The sequence below is a fragment of the Diplotaxodon limnothrissa genome, linkage group LG2, assembly GCF_057381915.1.
Source record: "Diplotaxodon limnothrissa isolate DT_005_m linkage group LG2, D_limnothrissa_male_GT1.1, whole genome shotgun sequence".
Lineage (NCBI taxonomy): Eukaryota > Metazoa > Chordata > Actinopteri > Cichliformes > Cichlidae > Diplotaxodon > Diplotaxodon limnothrissa.
Genome location: NC_140597.1, coordinates 6,535,916 through 6,548,444, shown reverse-complemented (window position 1 = coordinate 6,548,444; position 12,529 = coordinate 6,535,916). Strand labels below are relative to the sequence as shown.

Here is a 12,529-nt window from a genome sequence, read left to right as displayed (position 1 = left end):
ATGTAGCCTTGTGAAGTCCAGACATAGCCTGCTGAACACTGTGACATCTCCACTCCCTTCAGCTCTAGTGCTGTAGCCTTCATCCAATTTACCATGAAAGGAATCCAGACAGTCCCATAATATGACCCACGGCTGCCTCGATTGAACACGGTCGACACTCTGGGCCCAGGCTTTGCACACATAACCAGCCCGGCTATCTACAGAGGACCAATGGCTGCCTGCTACCCATTGATAAGGCCCATTGCCCAGGGAAAGAGTGGACACGTCTATCTGGCGGCATTTTACAGGAAAGAGTGCCCCCTGGTGCCTCTGAGCATGCTGCACACTTCCAGAGCCAAGCCAGTAGTAAACATATGGCCTTTAACTATATTCGGGGGTGGTGGTACTGTCGGACACAGATTACAGCAGCGTTTCCTCTGTAATTTCATGCAGCAGCAGTGCTTGTTTTGGGTTTTTTTTTCCTTTTTGGGCATGTGTGGTTCCACATCGATTCCCATGTCAGTCACAGTTATCTTTCTAATGCAGGCGACTGCAGTGAGAATATTTTAACTTCATTTTATCACAATAAAAACATGACTTGTCAGCATTAGAGCTGTGCCTCTGTATGATGGAAATTAGGAAAAAAATATATACATATAGGCACTTTTTGTGTCGCTTACACTGCAGTTGTTATGTGACACCACACCCCATGAATAACAAGAGCTCAACGCTATGCAGTCTATCGTTCTCGAGTCCTCTGGTCCACATCTCTTTCCTCGGAGAGTCAAACAGACATGCATAAAGGCCACGACTTTAATGTATTTTTTCCAGACTCATAACAGCTGGGAAGAGACCAGTGTTTTCTGTCACTAACTGGTTCTATAACACCCGAGATAACAGAAATCGGCAGCAGTTAATAAAACCTGTGTATTAACTTCTTTCAGTACTGTCAGCTAAACGCTGCCACAGAGCCTTTGATACCCTTGAGAAATATGGTAACTAACCAAAATACCACAGGCAACTTAAGCATCTTTGTAGCCATTTTGACAGTTTAATTTGAACCAATTTGAAAATGGCTCAGTATTGGAATTTGGCAAAAAAAAAAAAAAAAAAAAAAAAAAGGGAAAAAAAAGTTGCATCTCCCCTATCCTCTTGTTTCTCTTTATCTATGAGAGGCTGAGAATAGACACAGAACTGGAGCAGTGAAACAGATATTTATACCTTTATTTACCAGTCTGTACATGTGTGTGGATGTGAAGGCAGCTCCTCGACTCTCGTGTTGGGGATGTGCATCATATTTTGGATAGTGTGACAAATTGGGGCCCTCGGCTCCATGATAGCAGGAACCAGGACCATTGAGCTTGCATTATTCATGAGGACTGGAAATGTCGAGCTGTGATATGGTGCCGACTAGCACCGCAACAGCCGGAATAATCTCAGACTGCATGAGCACAGGGAGTCTCCCCACCTGAACCGAGGCTCTGGGGGAAAAAGAAAGAAAAAGAAAAAAAAAAGAAGATGCTATTAGGCTATGACGACACGGGTTAGTTACATTTAAGTTTGATTTCCCCCACAACAAAAGGGCTTTCTTTTAAACTGGGTTTCTAATAAAAATCATTCTTCATTTCAAAATCTGAGCAATTACAATCAATTTAACATATTTTCTATGCATTACAACACTCACTTTAATGTCTGAGCAAACTGAGTTCAGATCTTAACTGTTAGAGTGCCCTCTTGTGGCCATTAGGTACATTACTATTACTCGGTTGGATCCGCTTTGGCCTTCAGAACCATTTAAATTTTTTTGTGGCTCAGATTAAACAAGGTGCTGGAAACATTTCTAAGATTTGGTGTCATGATAGCATCGCACAGTTTCTGCAGGTTTGATCTCCCATTCCACCACATGCAAAATGTTCTCTTTTGCGTTGAGGTCTGGTGACCCATTTGAGTAGTGTTTTGTTAAAAAACGAAAAACACCACCAAACCCATCTTCTGATGCATGACACAGCTGGATGGATGGATGCATGCTTTCATGCTGATCTTACCATTCAAATGTCACAACAGAAATCGAGCCTCATCGGAACAGGCAATGTTTTTCCAATCTTCTATTGTCCAGATTTATTGACCCTGGAATGGCACACAGTGTGGTCCTCCACCACTATAGCCAGTCTCCTTTAAAGTTCAATGTGTCTGGCACTCACAGATGCTCTTCTTCACAGCTTGGTTGTTACAAAGTTATTTTAGTCACAGTTGCATTCCTATTGGGTCAAAACAATCTGGCAATTCTCCTCTGCTCTCTTGCATTGCATCAATATTTTTACTCAGAGAACTGCCACTTACCAGAGATGCCTAAATGAGTTGCTGCCATGTGGCTGATTAAATGTGCGCAGTTGAACAGCTGCAGCTAATAAAGTGTGTATATAGCCTCTGAGTGTATATTCTGACAATCCTATCCATTATTCTAATTCTTATCTTGCCATCACACATTTCATGAAAACTAAACTTAAAAGTAACTTAATATCACTGAAGAATGCATAAGAAATGAACAAAGTCACTCTGAGAAGTATCAAACTAAACTGAAAACAACAAAAATAGAACTGAAGTTAAAACAGGACGCACAGCTAACATTTTCAAACTTCTGAACCACCAGAGTCCCTTCCAGTCCCCTTGGAAAATAACTAATTTTATATAACGCTGCCTGCCATTGTTGTGTTGCTTCATCTTTCCATTTTTCCCAATTCAGGAAAAATATAAATCTCAGCAGTTATCATGAACAACGAAGGGATGAATTAAATGTCTCAGTTTCAAGAGAAAAAAAAAAAAAACCCGCATCATTTCCACAACACTGGTCAGATGTATTGGCATCAATTTACTTCTCTTATTATGGGAACTGTAGAACTTTATTAGAAAAAGAAACGGGTAATTGAAGAAATGAATGAGGAATCAAGTAAATTAGAACACCAAGAGAAAAATTAGAGTGGGGACTTGTACTATTCTCAGAGTAACAAGATAACACAAGATAACACAAAACAAGTACATAAAAGCAAGAGGAGACTTCAATATCTCTTTTATTAACTCTGACACTCTGTGGTCAGATAGAAAAGGATGAGCGTTACACTTTTCAAGTTGCTTCCATGACTTGTGCAAACACTAGACGGCATCTGGAGACAAAAAGGGGAAAAAATCCTTAGAAAGAAAAATGAAAAGAAAGACATCTAAATGCAGAAGAAATGAATAAGTGAATTTAAACCTAGGTGTTGATTCTTTATGCAGTTTTATTGATTCCCAGCTTCATATAAACTGGATGTTGAGGCATAAACATAGTACATTTGAACAAAAATATAACCAATATTTACAATTATTGTATTAAAAATACAAAAAACAACCGATACGTACTCCACCAATTGTCTTTTTAAAAGACATACAGGTCAAAGTAGTACAAGAAAGAATGAAGAAAAGAAGATCATCACCAGCTAAATGTACATTTCTCACTGACATCACACATCAAACGGAGTAGCAGTTCTACCTACTACACTTACTTTTACGCTTGTACATTGTTGTGCAACGTTTTGTTTTTCGAACTAGGACTCGGCCCGCTAATATGCACATTATCTTCAGAGTTGAATGAACGTGAATGATGCATGTCACCACTGTATTACAAACAAATTATTAACAATCCATCTGCAACCATTACAAAAAAAAAAAAAAATACAATAACAAAAGAAACCCTAGGGAAAAAATGATTAGAGCGAAGTCACAGAACACAGTGGAAAACACTGCACTCATTCAAAGACTGATCAATGTGATCAGTGCCACTCTGAAGAACAACAAAAAGTTTACGTTTCACAAGAGGATTCTTAATCGTTTAAATTGGCAGCCTTGGATTAAAAACAACAACAAAAAAAAAGTACTTCATTCGTCAACTACCTCACCGGAGTCAAAGAAAAAAAAAAAAAGATCAAAACTTTCAGTCGCTTCCATTGATGCTGAGATATGATGTAAAACTGGACGCAGGCATTAGCGATATACACACAGCATCCACTGAGCTGATGTCTGTAACAGATGAGGAGAGTTTCTGAGGATGTATCTGGTAGCACGACAACAGAGGGAGGGAGGCAGGGTCGCTCTATGCCGAGACAAAAAGATCTACTATACTGTAACACAGTCTGATAAAACCACCTGAAGCCACAAACACAACCAAAAATAAATGCCCGACTTCCTGGTTCTATATATATATATATATATATATATATATATATATATATATATATATATATACATATATACACACACACATATATATATATGTATATGTGTATACATATATGTATACATATATATGTATATACATACACATACATACATATACATATATACACATACATACATATATACATATACACACACACACACACACACACACACACACACACACACACACGAAATAAAACAACAACAACAAAAAAAAAAAAAGCCAGGGGAAGTATCTTGAATAAGGCATTTCATTCCACTACTGCTTGATTCAAGGTTTGCTCTTGAAACAAGGTGATTCACATTGGGGACAACCGCCGAATGAAATGTTTGCAATCATGGCATCATAAGGCGCTTGGACATTCATGAGATGTGGCGTGTGTTTGTGTCGGGAAGAAGCCAAATCTGAATCAGTGGATATTTTCATTTGGAAGGGAAATGGGTGTATATTCAGACTATTACAAGATCATGTTGCAAAGGTAGAGTCACACTGGCAGCTTTTAAAACAAAATCAGCCCTGCTGCTGGTCTGTGATCCTTTCATCAGTAAAAATAACGGAATGAAAGGCAACTTTTCTAATATTAGTGCTCGATTGCTGCTCACAGTTTGTACTATGATTCTTAGATTTCTCGATTTAGCTCGCTTGTGTGCCTCTGATGCACTGTAGAGACCAACACCGTTAAGCCTCATGTGATTCCCAGTGGGTCATCTCTGTGCTTTTTCCTATAATCGCCATCAAAAGTCTCAGTGTAAAACAAAGCAACTAGATGATACAAAGACTGAGATATAACCAGACACACTCTGCTGATATGCTTCACTCATACCCTGTTATCCGGGGGGGTGGGGGGGTGGGGGGGGGTGGCAGCAAGCATCTGGTAAAATCTGATATTGTGCTGAAAGTGCTAGCTTTTGAATTAAACTGTGATTTTGTTTATGCTTGGGTATGCAAAATGTATTGTGTGTGTGTCTCTGTCTGTTTGTGCATGTGTGCACGTTGGTTCTCCCACCTGAGTCCTCCTCCTAGCTCTTTGATTTAAACCAACAAGTGATTAGCTTTCATATGTGACATGAGATAATACTGGATTCAGAGTTCAAACCCTCAGCAACAGATGGGTCATTTCAGTCCAGGCAGAGAAATTATGGGCTGACTTGATTTCTCTTTTCGGTCCCCCAGAGTGCAATCAAAGAAACAAAACTCAAACAAACCAAAAAAAAAATCTAGTGGGAAGTTGAAAATTAAGAGTCAAGTCAACCGTTTCTCTCCGTCTTCAGCATTAGTCTGTTTTGTAGTTTTATTTGTTCTTGGGTTGGGTGTTTTTTTGTTGTTGTTTTTTTTTTTTTTTTAGAAAGTAGAAAATGAGAAAGTGCAGATGAAGCTCAACACGTCATGATGCTGTGGTGTCAACAGCAAGGTCTGGGATTTTGTTACTGGTGGCGGCGGCGGTGGTGGTGGTGGGCAGTCTTAAGAAGTCAGTCCTGTTTGTAACAGTAATATTTATGTGGTTTTGTGTGTCTGTGGCTTGGGTGAAGCCCCCCCAAAACCCAGTGCCAGTCAGCGTTCTGCAGTCTTATTTTTTTCCAAAGTGCCAGGCATTTTTTTAAATCGTCTTTGACCTTCTCTCCATCTCTTCTTCACAGTATTTTTATCTTTTTTTTTTTTTTTTTTTTTGCATGCAGGGTCATTCAACCCTCCATGATGCTTTAAGGCGGAGGAGGGAGATGAGCAGAGGAATCCACCAATAAGGAGGGAGAATCAAGTGGAGGAGGCAGGCACGTTATGTCACGGATGTGTCTGTTTGCCTGTCTCTTTAATCCTGTCCACCCTGAACAAGGGGCACTTCAAGTTACTGCAAAAAGATGTCCACTGTTGTCCCTCAAACCGCTGACACCTGTTCATCCTCTGTGGAGAGAGAAACAAAGATAGGCATCGGTTACCTTGAATGAATGCATGAGCTAGAATGTAATAAAGTTGAAGAGTTAATGAGGTCAGCAGTGGCAATGTGTAGAATGAAAACCTGCCTGAGACACCGCTCAGGAAGCTTTTACTTAATGTAATGCCAACAATATTACCAAAGAATACCATCATTTTTTTGATCAGCTTTAACTCACATCAATCTGAAGTTTTCGAGGGAAGTTTTCAAAGCTTGACTAAACTTGTTTGATTGGACACAAACACCGCAGTACAACAGTGCTGCTCAGTCATCTGAAGGCAGACTGTGGCGTTTTCGAAATGTAAAGCAATAAAGGATTTTCAAAGCATTTTCTCCAAGTGCATTTGGCATGGTGCTCGGATAGTTTTGCCTGAGATACTGCCCAGATAATTAACAACTTGCTGATGCCAACTCTGCCATGAGCAATGTTAGATTGCATGGCAGATGTCACAGATACATTCACTACTCCAACACTTCACTTTGCTGCAGATGCTGAAACCTCTGACATACGAAGCCAAAAAACAGCTTTAACATTTCCATGTGCTTTATTTAAGCTTCCAGTTGGAAATGTCCTCCACTGGAAATGCACTGCAGTATCTATTTTTAACAGGTTTGAGATGATTTGTTGACATCGGGATTTTTTTGTGTATATTAGCGGCAGGAATTTTTTTTTACCGTTTCTCTCACTGTTTTCCTTCCAATGGCCTTCTTTGAGTCATCACTCTCAAAAAGTTGGAAAAATGTTTGTAGTTTTGGTCTGTTTCAGTTCCAGTTCTTGATTTCTTGCATCAAATCATGGATGAAATCAAGGACAGGCAGCTTGTGGGTGGAAAAAGATTCTAAAATGTCAATTTTGGTAAAATATTTTCATGTTGCGTGTCAAATTTCTTTTTGTGGCTGCTTTTAGTGTGTAAACAAACAGCTGTTTATTAGGCAGGCATACTGAACTACCTAAACTAAAACCTTTTTTCAAGCTTGCACATCAGCCTTTCTTTAAACTAGCCTTTCATGTTAGTCTATACATTTATTACTTAACAAGTGCACATCTATCCACATTTTGATCTTTCTTCGCTACACCAGACCACTACAACGACACACAGTATGTTCAGAGTCACTGCAGGCGAGTCAGGGGTGTGCTGGTGCAGGTGAATGGAGGTGCATGTTTTCAGGCACTGACTGCATGGGTGAGAGGATCCTAACACCGTGTCTGCTGATGAATGCTGTTTGGACACGGTGTGTGAGAAAGTGAGAGAAGAAGAGCAGAATGCGTGGTGGCAGAGAAGTAGTGAGTCTAATCCAGTAAGTATGACTCATGCATGATGACATATTGCGGGTAAGAGGTGAGGGTCCCACTCCAAATCAAGACTTTCCAGATCAAATTTAATTTCCACTGACTTTTGGAATTTGGAGTGGGACCGGTGCTACTAGTGCTGTGGGGGTTGTATGCATCTCTGCTGACATGCAGGTTCACTGGTGTGGAGGGGGCAACCTGATAAATTAGTTTTTACCTGCCTTGGGGAGTCGGGCCCTGCCTGTTAACCCCCGTACACACACTGTCATGGTCTGGGAGTCTCTGGTGTATGCTGTGCCACTGGCTTCCTCAGAGCGACTAGTTTGGAAGACAAGGACTCACCCTCCTCTTCCTCTTCAGGCTCTTGCTCCTCGGCGGGTGAGCGAGTGCGGTGGAGGCCGCCTGCCCGGTGCTTGGCCCCCTGGTGGGCCTGGTGGGAGTCGGGCGACTGGGTGACCATGCGCGAGCGCTGCAGAGCCGTAGTGTAGTCTGGTGGCCGCCGGCCTGAGTGGGTCGCTGTGGACATGGGAACAGACTGGGCTGAGTGCTGTCCCTCAGCGAGGTCAGAGATGGTCAAGGCAGTGTAGCCGGGGGGAGTCGGGGGAGGCTCACGGTAACGGCCCTCTTTTCGGGCTGAGGGGATACAAAAGAGAGACACGTGATGATGTGTTTTATGAAGCTTTTTTGGCAGCGACAGCAGAAGATGACAAATCAAAAATTAAGGGAAAAAAAGGATGAGATGCAACATTTAAAGATGCTGTCATTAAATGTTACCATCTCAAATCTGGACTGCTCTGCTGCACAGAAGAAAAACAATCCTTCGATAGGATGTAGGATTACCTCATAATTTTGGGATCAATGCCCATTTCATTCTTTTTTTTTGCCAAGAGTTAAATGAGAAGCAATCTGGGAACCCAACAGCTATCCTCTAATGATTTGGCCTGTGGGTTGACTGATATTTGGGCCCCATTCAGCGCAGCCAGTGGACATCGCGGCCAAAATTCTGGACCCGAGTCACTGTTCAGGAATGAACAACAAAACTGTGAAAAGCAAAATGCTAGCTGATGGTTTCCAGATACATTTCCCTCTTGGTCTTTGCAGGGACAACCACAGCCTGCCCAAACATCATTGGTTAAAATGAGCTGGATTACAAACTAAAGCCACAAAGACATTTGTTTGTTTAATCCAATGTTTCTCAAACTGTGGGGCAGGCCGCAATAATGAGACACTGAGCTGCTGCAGGATGAATGTATAATGTTTAATATTTATATTAGGACATGCCAGGAAAGAATTCAGCACCACTGGAATCTGTACATTATTTTAGGTCTAAAATGTGTTATATAGCAGGTACGTGTAGGTTTCTTTGTGAGGTGCACAAACTTGAGGAGTCTCCTCATGACTGTGAGGTAACAAAGACTTTAGAAAGTCACTGCAATCAAGTCAGTAAACAGTCCGACTCGTAATGGTGCATAAAAAAAACAAAACAAAAACTTAGCAGTCACTTACAAAGGCCGCCTTTATTTCCGACAGTGATGGGTGATGGAGATGGTCGGCAGAGCTGCTTTGCCTCCTCTGACCCGGTGGATGTGATGCTACTTGTTTCTGGGTCGGTGCTGACGTCCTTTCCTCCTCTCCTCTTTATGGTGCCAGTATCCCCCTCGGAGTCCTCCCCCCAGTATGCTGCTGAGGACGAGGAGGAGCTGGCAGATGCCCAGCTCCCCCTTGCCTGTGCTGCCCACAGTGCAGCTGATCCCCCTAATATGGCATCTGGCCCGCCAGGAGGGAGCCCTCCAATGCCGCCTCCACTTCCACCACCGCCAAAGGCCAAAGTTTCCCAACTACGTCCTTGCTGCATCGTCTGGATATTATCGTGGGAGCCAGAGGAACAGGATGTCCAAGAACCGCGGCCGCTGTCTGCAGCGTCGAGGGAAACACGGTCTCCCTGATCCTGAGTCAGTTCCTCTGAACTGGGTGAGGAGAGTACTGTATGGCCGCCAGCATAAATGCCCCGACAGTCCTGCATTGATGAATATGACCTAGGATATGATGTTTAAAAAAAGAATAAAAGATGACGATGCTTCACCTCAGAAGGGAAAAAAAAACAAAACAATGATTCACTTATCAAGTTCTCAGTAATCCTACCCAAGACTGTACTGATCGGGGTCAGTTGTGGCTCTTCGTTCCAGCCTTGATCCTCCAATGTGAGAATCCCCGACTACTCCGGAGTGACGAAGTCTCCTCTCCTCCTGGGCCATGTCGAAAGAGGAGTTACTAACGAGACTGGAGCGAGAGGAGATCTCACTGTGACCAGAGTCTGAGTAGGTGTCTCCCATCCTGTTGTAACCTGGAGGAGCGAGGAAGAAGTGGAAGACGATACATTTATGTACTTGCAGTAGATCAGAATTTACAGTTTTTAATTCATAGTCATTGGTAAAAGTAGTGCGTGATTATGAGAAAAGCATTCAAATTCTAAGTGCTTATCTCTGTTTTTACACAACTTAAACCTGGCTGACTAAATTAAATCCATACAGTATCTGTTTTATAGTATAAATCAACTCTTATTCACGCATCATCTGTCAACTTTAATATCATATTGGTCTCTCATACTCTGAACAATGAGAGCCATCATGCAGTACATAGCGGCAGCCACTAGGTGGCAATTGTAGCTCACCATGACTGCAGTCTGGAGAGTGGTGTCAGAGGGAGGGAGGATTATTGGCTTACCCTTCTTGGGCGAGCTCTGGGGGGAGGTGGGAGGGGAGGAGAGCTGGGAGGAGGCATTGGACATGGTGTCCTCTGGCTGCCTCCGGTGTCTTTCGCTCCCCTCCTCTGAAAGAGCGAGGATCTTCTTCAGAGACTGCGGGGAACTGGTGCCTGTGGACATTTGCAAAAAGATGAGCAGAATTAACATGAGGAACACTGCCAGACCCCAAGGGTGCTGGGACGCTAAGCAGCATTGTCTGGGATTTTTTTGCATTTGTTTATTGCCAGCCAGCCTCTTGGTGGCAGCACTGTCACAAAGAAGCTGAATCAGCCATTGTCTGCAAATAAAAAGATGAGGAGGACAAGGTAATAGGAGCATGTACAAGGACAAGGGAACAGAAGATCTATACAGAATGCTGTTCATGCAATCATGCACCATTACTGTATCCACCTGTACGGAAAGCTAAACCAATTAAAAAATAAAAAGATTCACATCCCAAGAATTTTACCTTCATAACTATCCAATGAATGTTCACAATCATAAAGCTTTATTCTAGAATAACACGTATCCTATTCTCTCAATGATGGGAGGGGGAAATACCATTAAACTCAAATGATACTTGAATACTGACGGTTATGTGTAATCTTCATCTTACCGAATGGTGGCAGATCCTTGACTTGCACTTTCTTTCGAGATGGGTAAAGGGCCACAGCGGGGACCTGGAGAGCTTGGTTTCCTTTGGCCAGCTGACCCCTTTGTTGACTCGCAGCTCTGGGCACAACTGGAGAAGTGTCTGGTCGTTTCCCACCTGCATTTTTGGGCACTGAGTAGTGGGAAATAAGTAAGTATTCTGTATAGATATACTTTAAGTTACATTTAATAGGTAATTGTGTTAAAAAGGGCTTAGAAGGAAGAAATTTGCTCTTAAGACTTTTGTATCGATCAAAACTGAGCTGCACGGCTCACAGAGTCTCTCTGACCACTACTCCCCAGTGCAATGACAACAAAGGAGGTTTGGCATCAACAATGAGGAAATTGGCTAAGTAACTCAGATTTTTATTTCATGCCAGTGAGTCCTTGAGGATCTGATTCTGAGCAGTGAAGTATGTGTGAGGGTATGAGTATGTCTCAGGAGAATTGCGCTCAAGCTTCGATCTTTTGTAACTTCATATTTTTCCCTATTAAACTCCCCAAACCCCAAAAACTGAAAGAAAGAAGAAAAACTGCAACAAACTCACATGTGCTAATGGAGGGTTCACACTGTAGGGAGAGTGTCTGAAGACTCTCCTCATTCGTTTCCAGGCTGAGGTTGGACAGGTACTGTTTGACCTTCCTAGCCATCTGGGCATCCTCGTAAAGCTTTTTGGCGTTTAGGAAGGAACTGCGTCGCACCCGCTTCTTGTGCCCACCTGTCTGTGTGACGTCAAGCACGGCGGCGTTGGCGCTACCCTGACTTAGCGACCTGCTTGTGCACATGAACATAGAGAGGAACAGAGACGCACAAACAAGAAGACAAAAAAAAAGGTGTGGCTTCAGACTGTAAATGACTTGATTTTGAAGTAAAACTGTATATTTGACACTATGAGGCTACATAGGGAGTGTGGTATTTAAAACTCGAACATGCAGAGACCAGCTTTAGTCATTTCTCCCAACTCCAAAACATTCCAGACATTCCAGACGGCAGAGGGAGAGGTTGAGCGATGACGGCTGCAGTCAAACAACAGGGCAGTAGAAAGAGGGGCTAGTGTAGTGCAGTCATAGTTTACATTTCTGTGGTTTGAGTCAGAGCTGGTAGTAGTAGTAGTAGTAGTAGTGAAAGCATGTTTTTTTGCACATGGTCTCAGCCAAACAGCACCCTGGCAGTCGCCTGTGGTGTTAGTCAATGAGAAGCCACATTTGTTCTCGATGGTGGAAACAAATTTATCACGTTTCAATAAAAATTTTCAAGTAGTACCTTATAACAACAACAAACCACATTTTAGAGATATTATTACGAGACAATCTCACAGCTACAAGGCATGGATGTTGTATTTACGAGATTAAGGTGCTAATCATGAGCTGCAGATGTCAAACTGCTTTCTTTTGTTTTTGAGTGAATGAAATGTAAATCTGCATGTTTCCCATTAAATGTTGGCTGTGCACAATGGTGTCCCATTTGACCACAAGAATGTAAAGCATGTTGCAGAGTATTTCAGTTCCAGAATCTCTGGCTGTTTGGAGCTTTGATAAGCAGATCGACCATCAAAGACAGGCAAAACTTTAAAACAGAAGCTGCATGCATTATGTTGGGAAACAACATATCAGAAAAAGGTCGCATTTGCTACTTGGAAGCTGGATATAATCCTTTTATTTGTCAAGCGTGTGTTTATCTCA

The 12,529-nt window shown here is 42.2% G+C and overlaps 1 protein-coding gene across 2 annotated transcripts in view; it reads right to left on the bottom strand.

Moving 5' to 3' along the window:
• Nucleotides 1–5,870: 5,870 nt before the first annotated feature.
• rapgef2b (Rap guanine nucleotide exchange factor 2b) overlaps nucleotides 5,871–12,529 on the bottom strand; it is a 107,064-nt gene continuing 100,405 nt past the window's right edge. Inside the window, exons 24-30 of one of the 2 annotated variants that reach the window (XM_085360249.1) lie at nucleotides 11,395–11,618; nucleotides 10,812–10,979; nucleotides 10,177–10,326; nucleotides 9,595–9,796; nucleotides 8,959–9,488; nucleotides 7,795–8,085; nucleotides 5,871–6,130 (exon numbers count right to left, since the gene is read on the bottom strand). In XM_085360249.1, coding sequence (XP_085216375.1) covers nucleotides 6,105–6,130; nucleotides 7,795–8,085; nucleotides 8,959–9,488; nucleotides 9,595–9,796; nucleotides 10,177–10,326; nucleotides 10,812–10,979; nucleotides 11,395–11,618 — 1,591 coding nt within the window. In that variant the 3' untranslated portion in view covers nucleotides 5,871–6,104. Of the gene's footprint in view, nucleotides 6,131–7,669; nucleotides 8,086–8,958; nucleotides 9,489–9,594; nucleotides 9,797–10,176; nucleotides 10,327–10,811; nucleotides 10,980–11,394; nucleotides 11,619–12,529 lie in introns of both variants that reach the window. The other variant, XM_085360248.1, reaches the window with a different exon arrangement.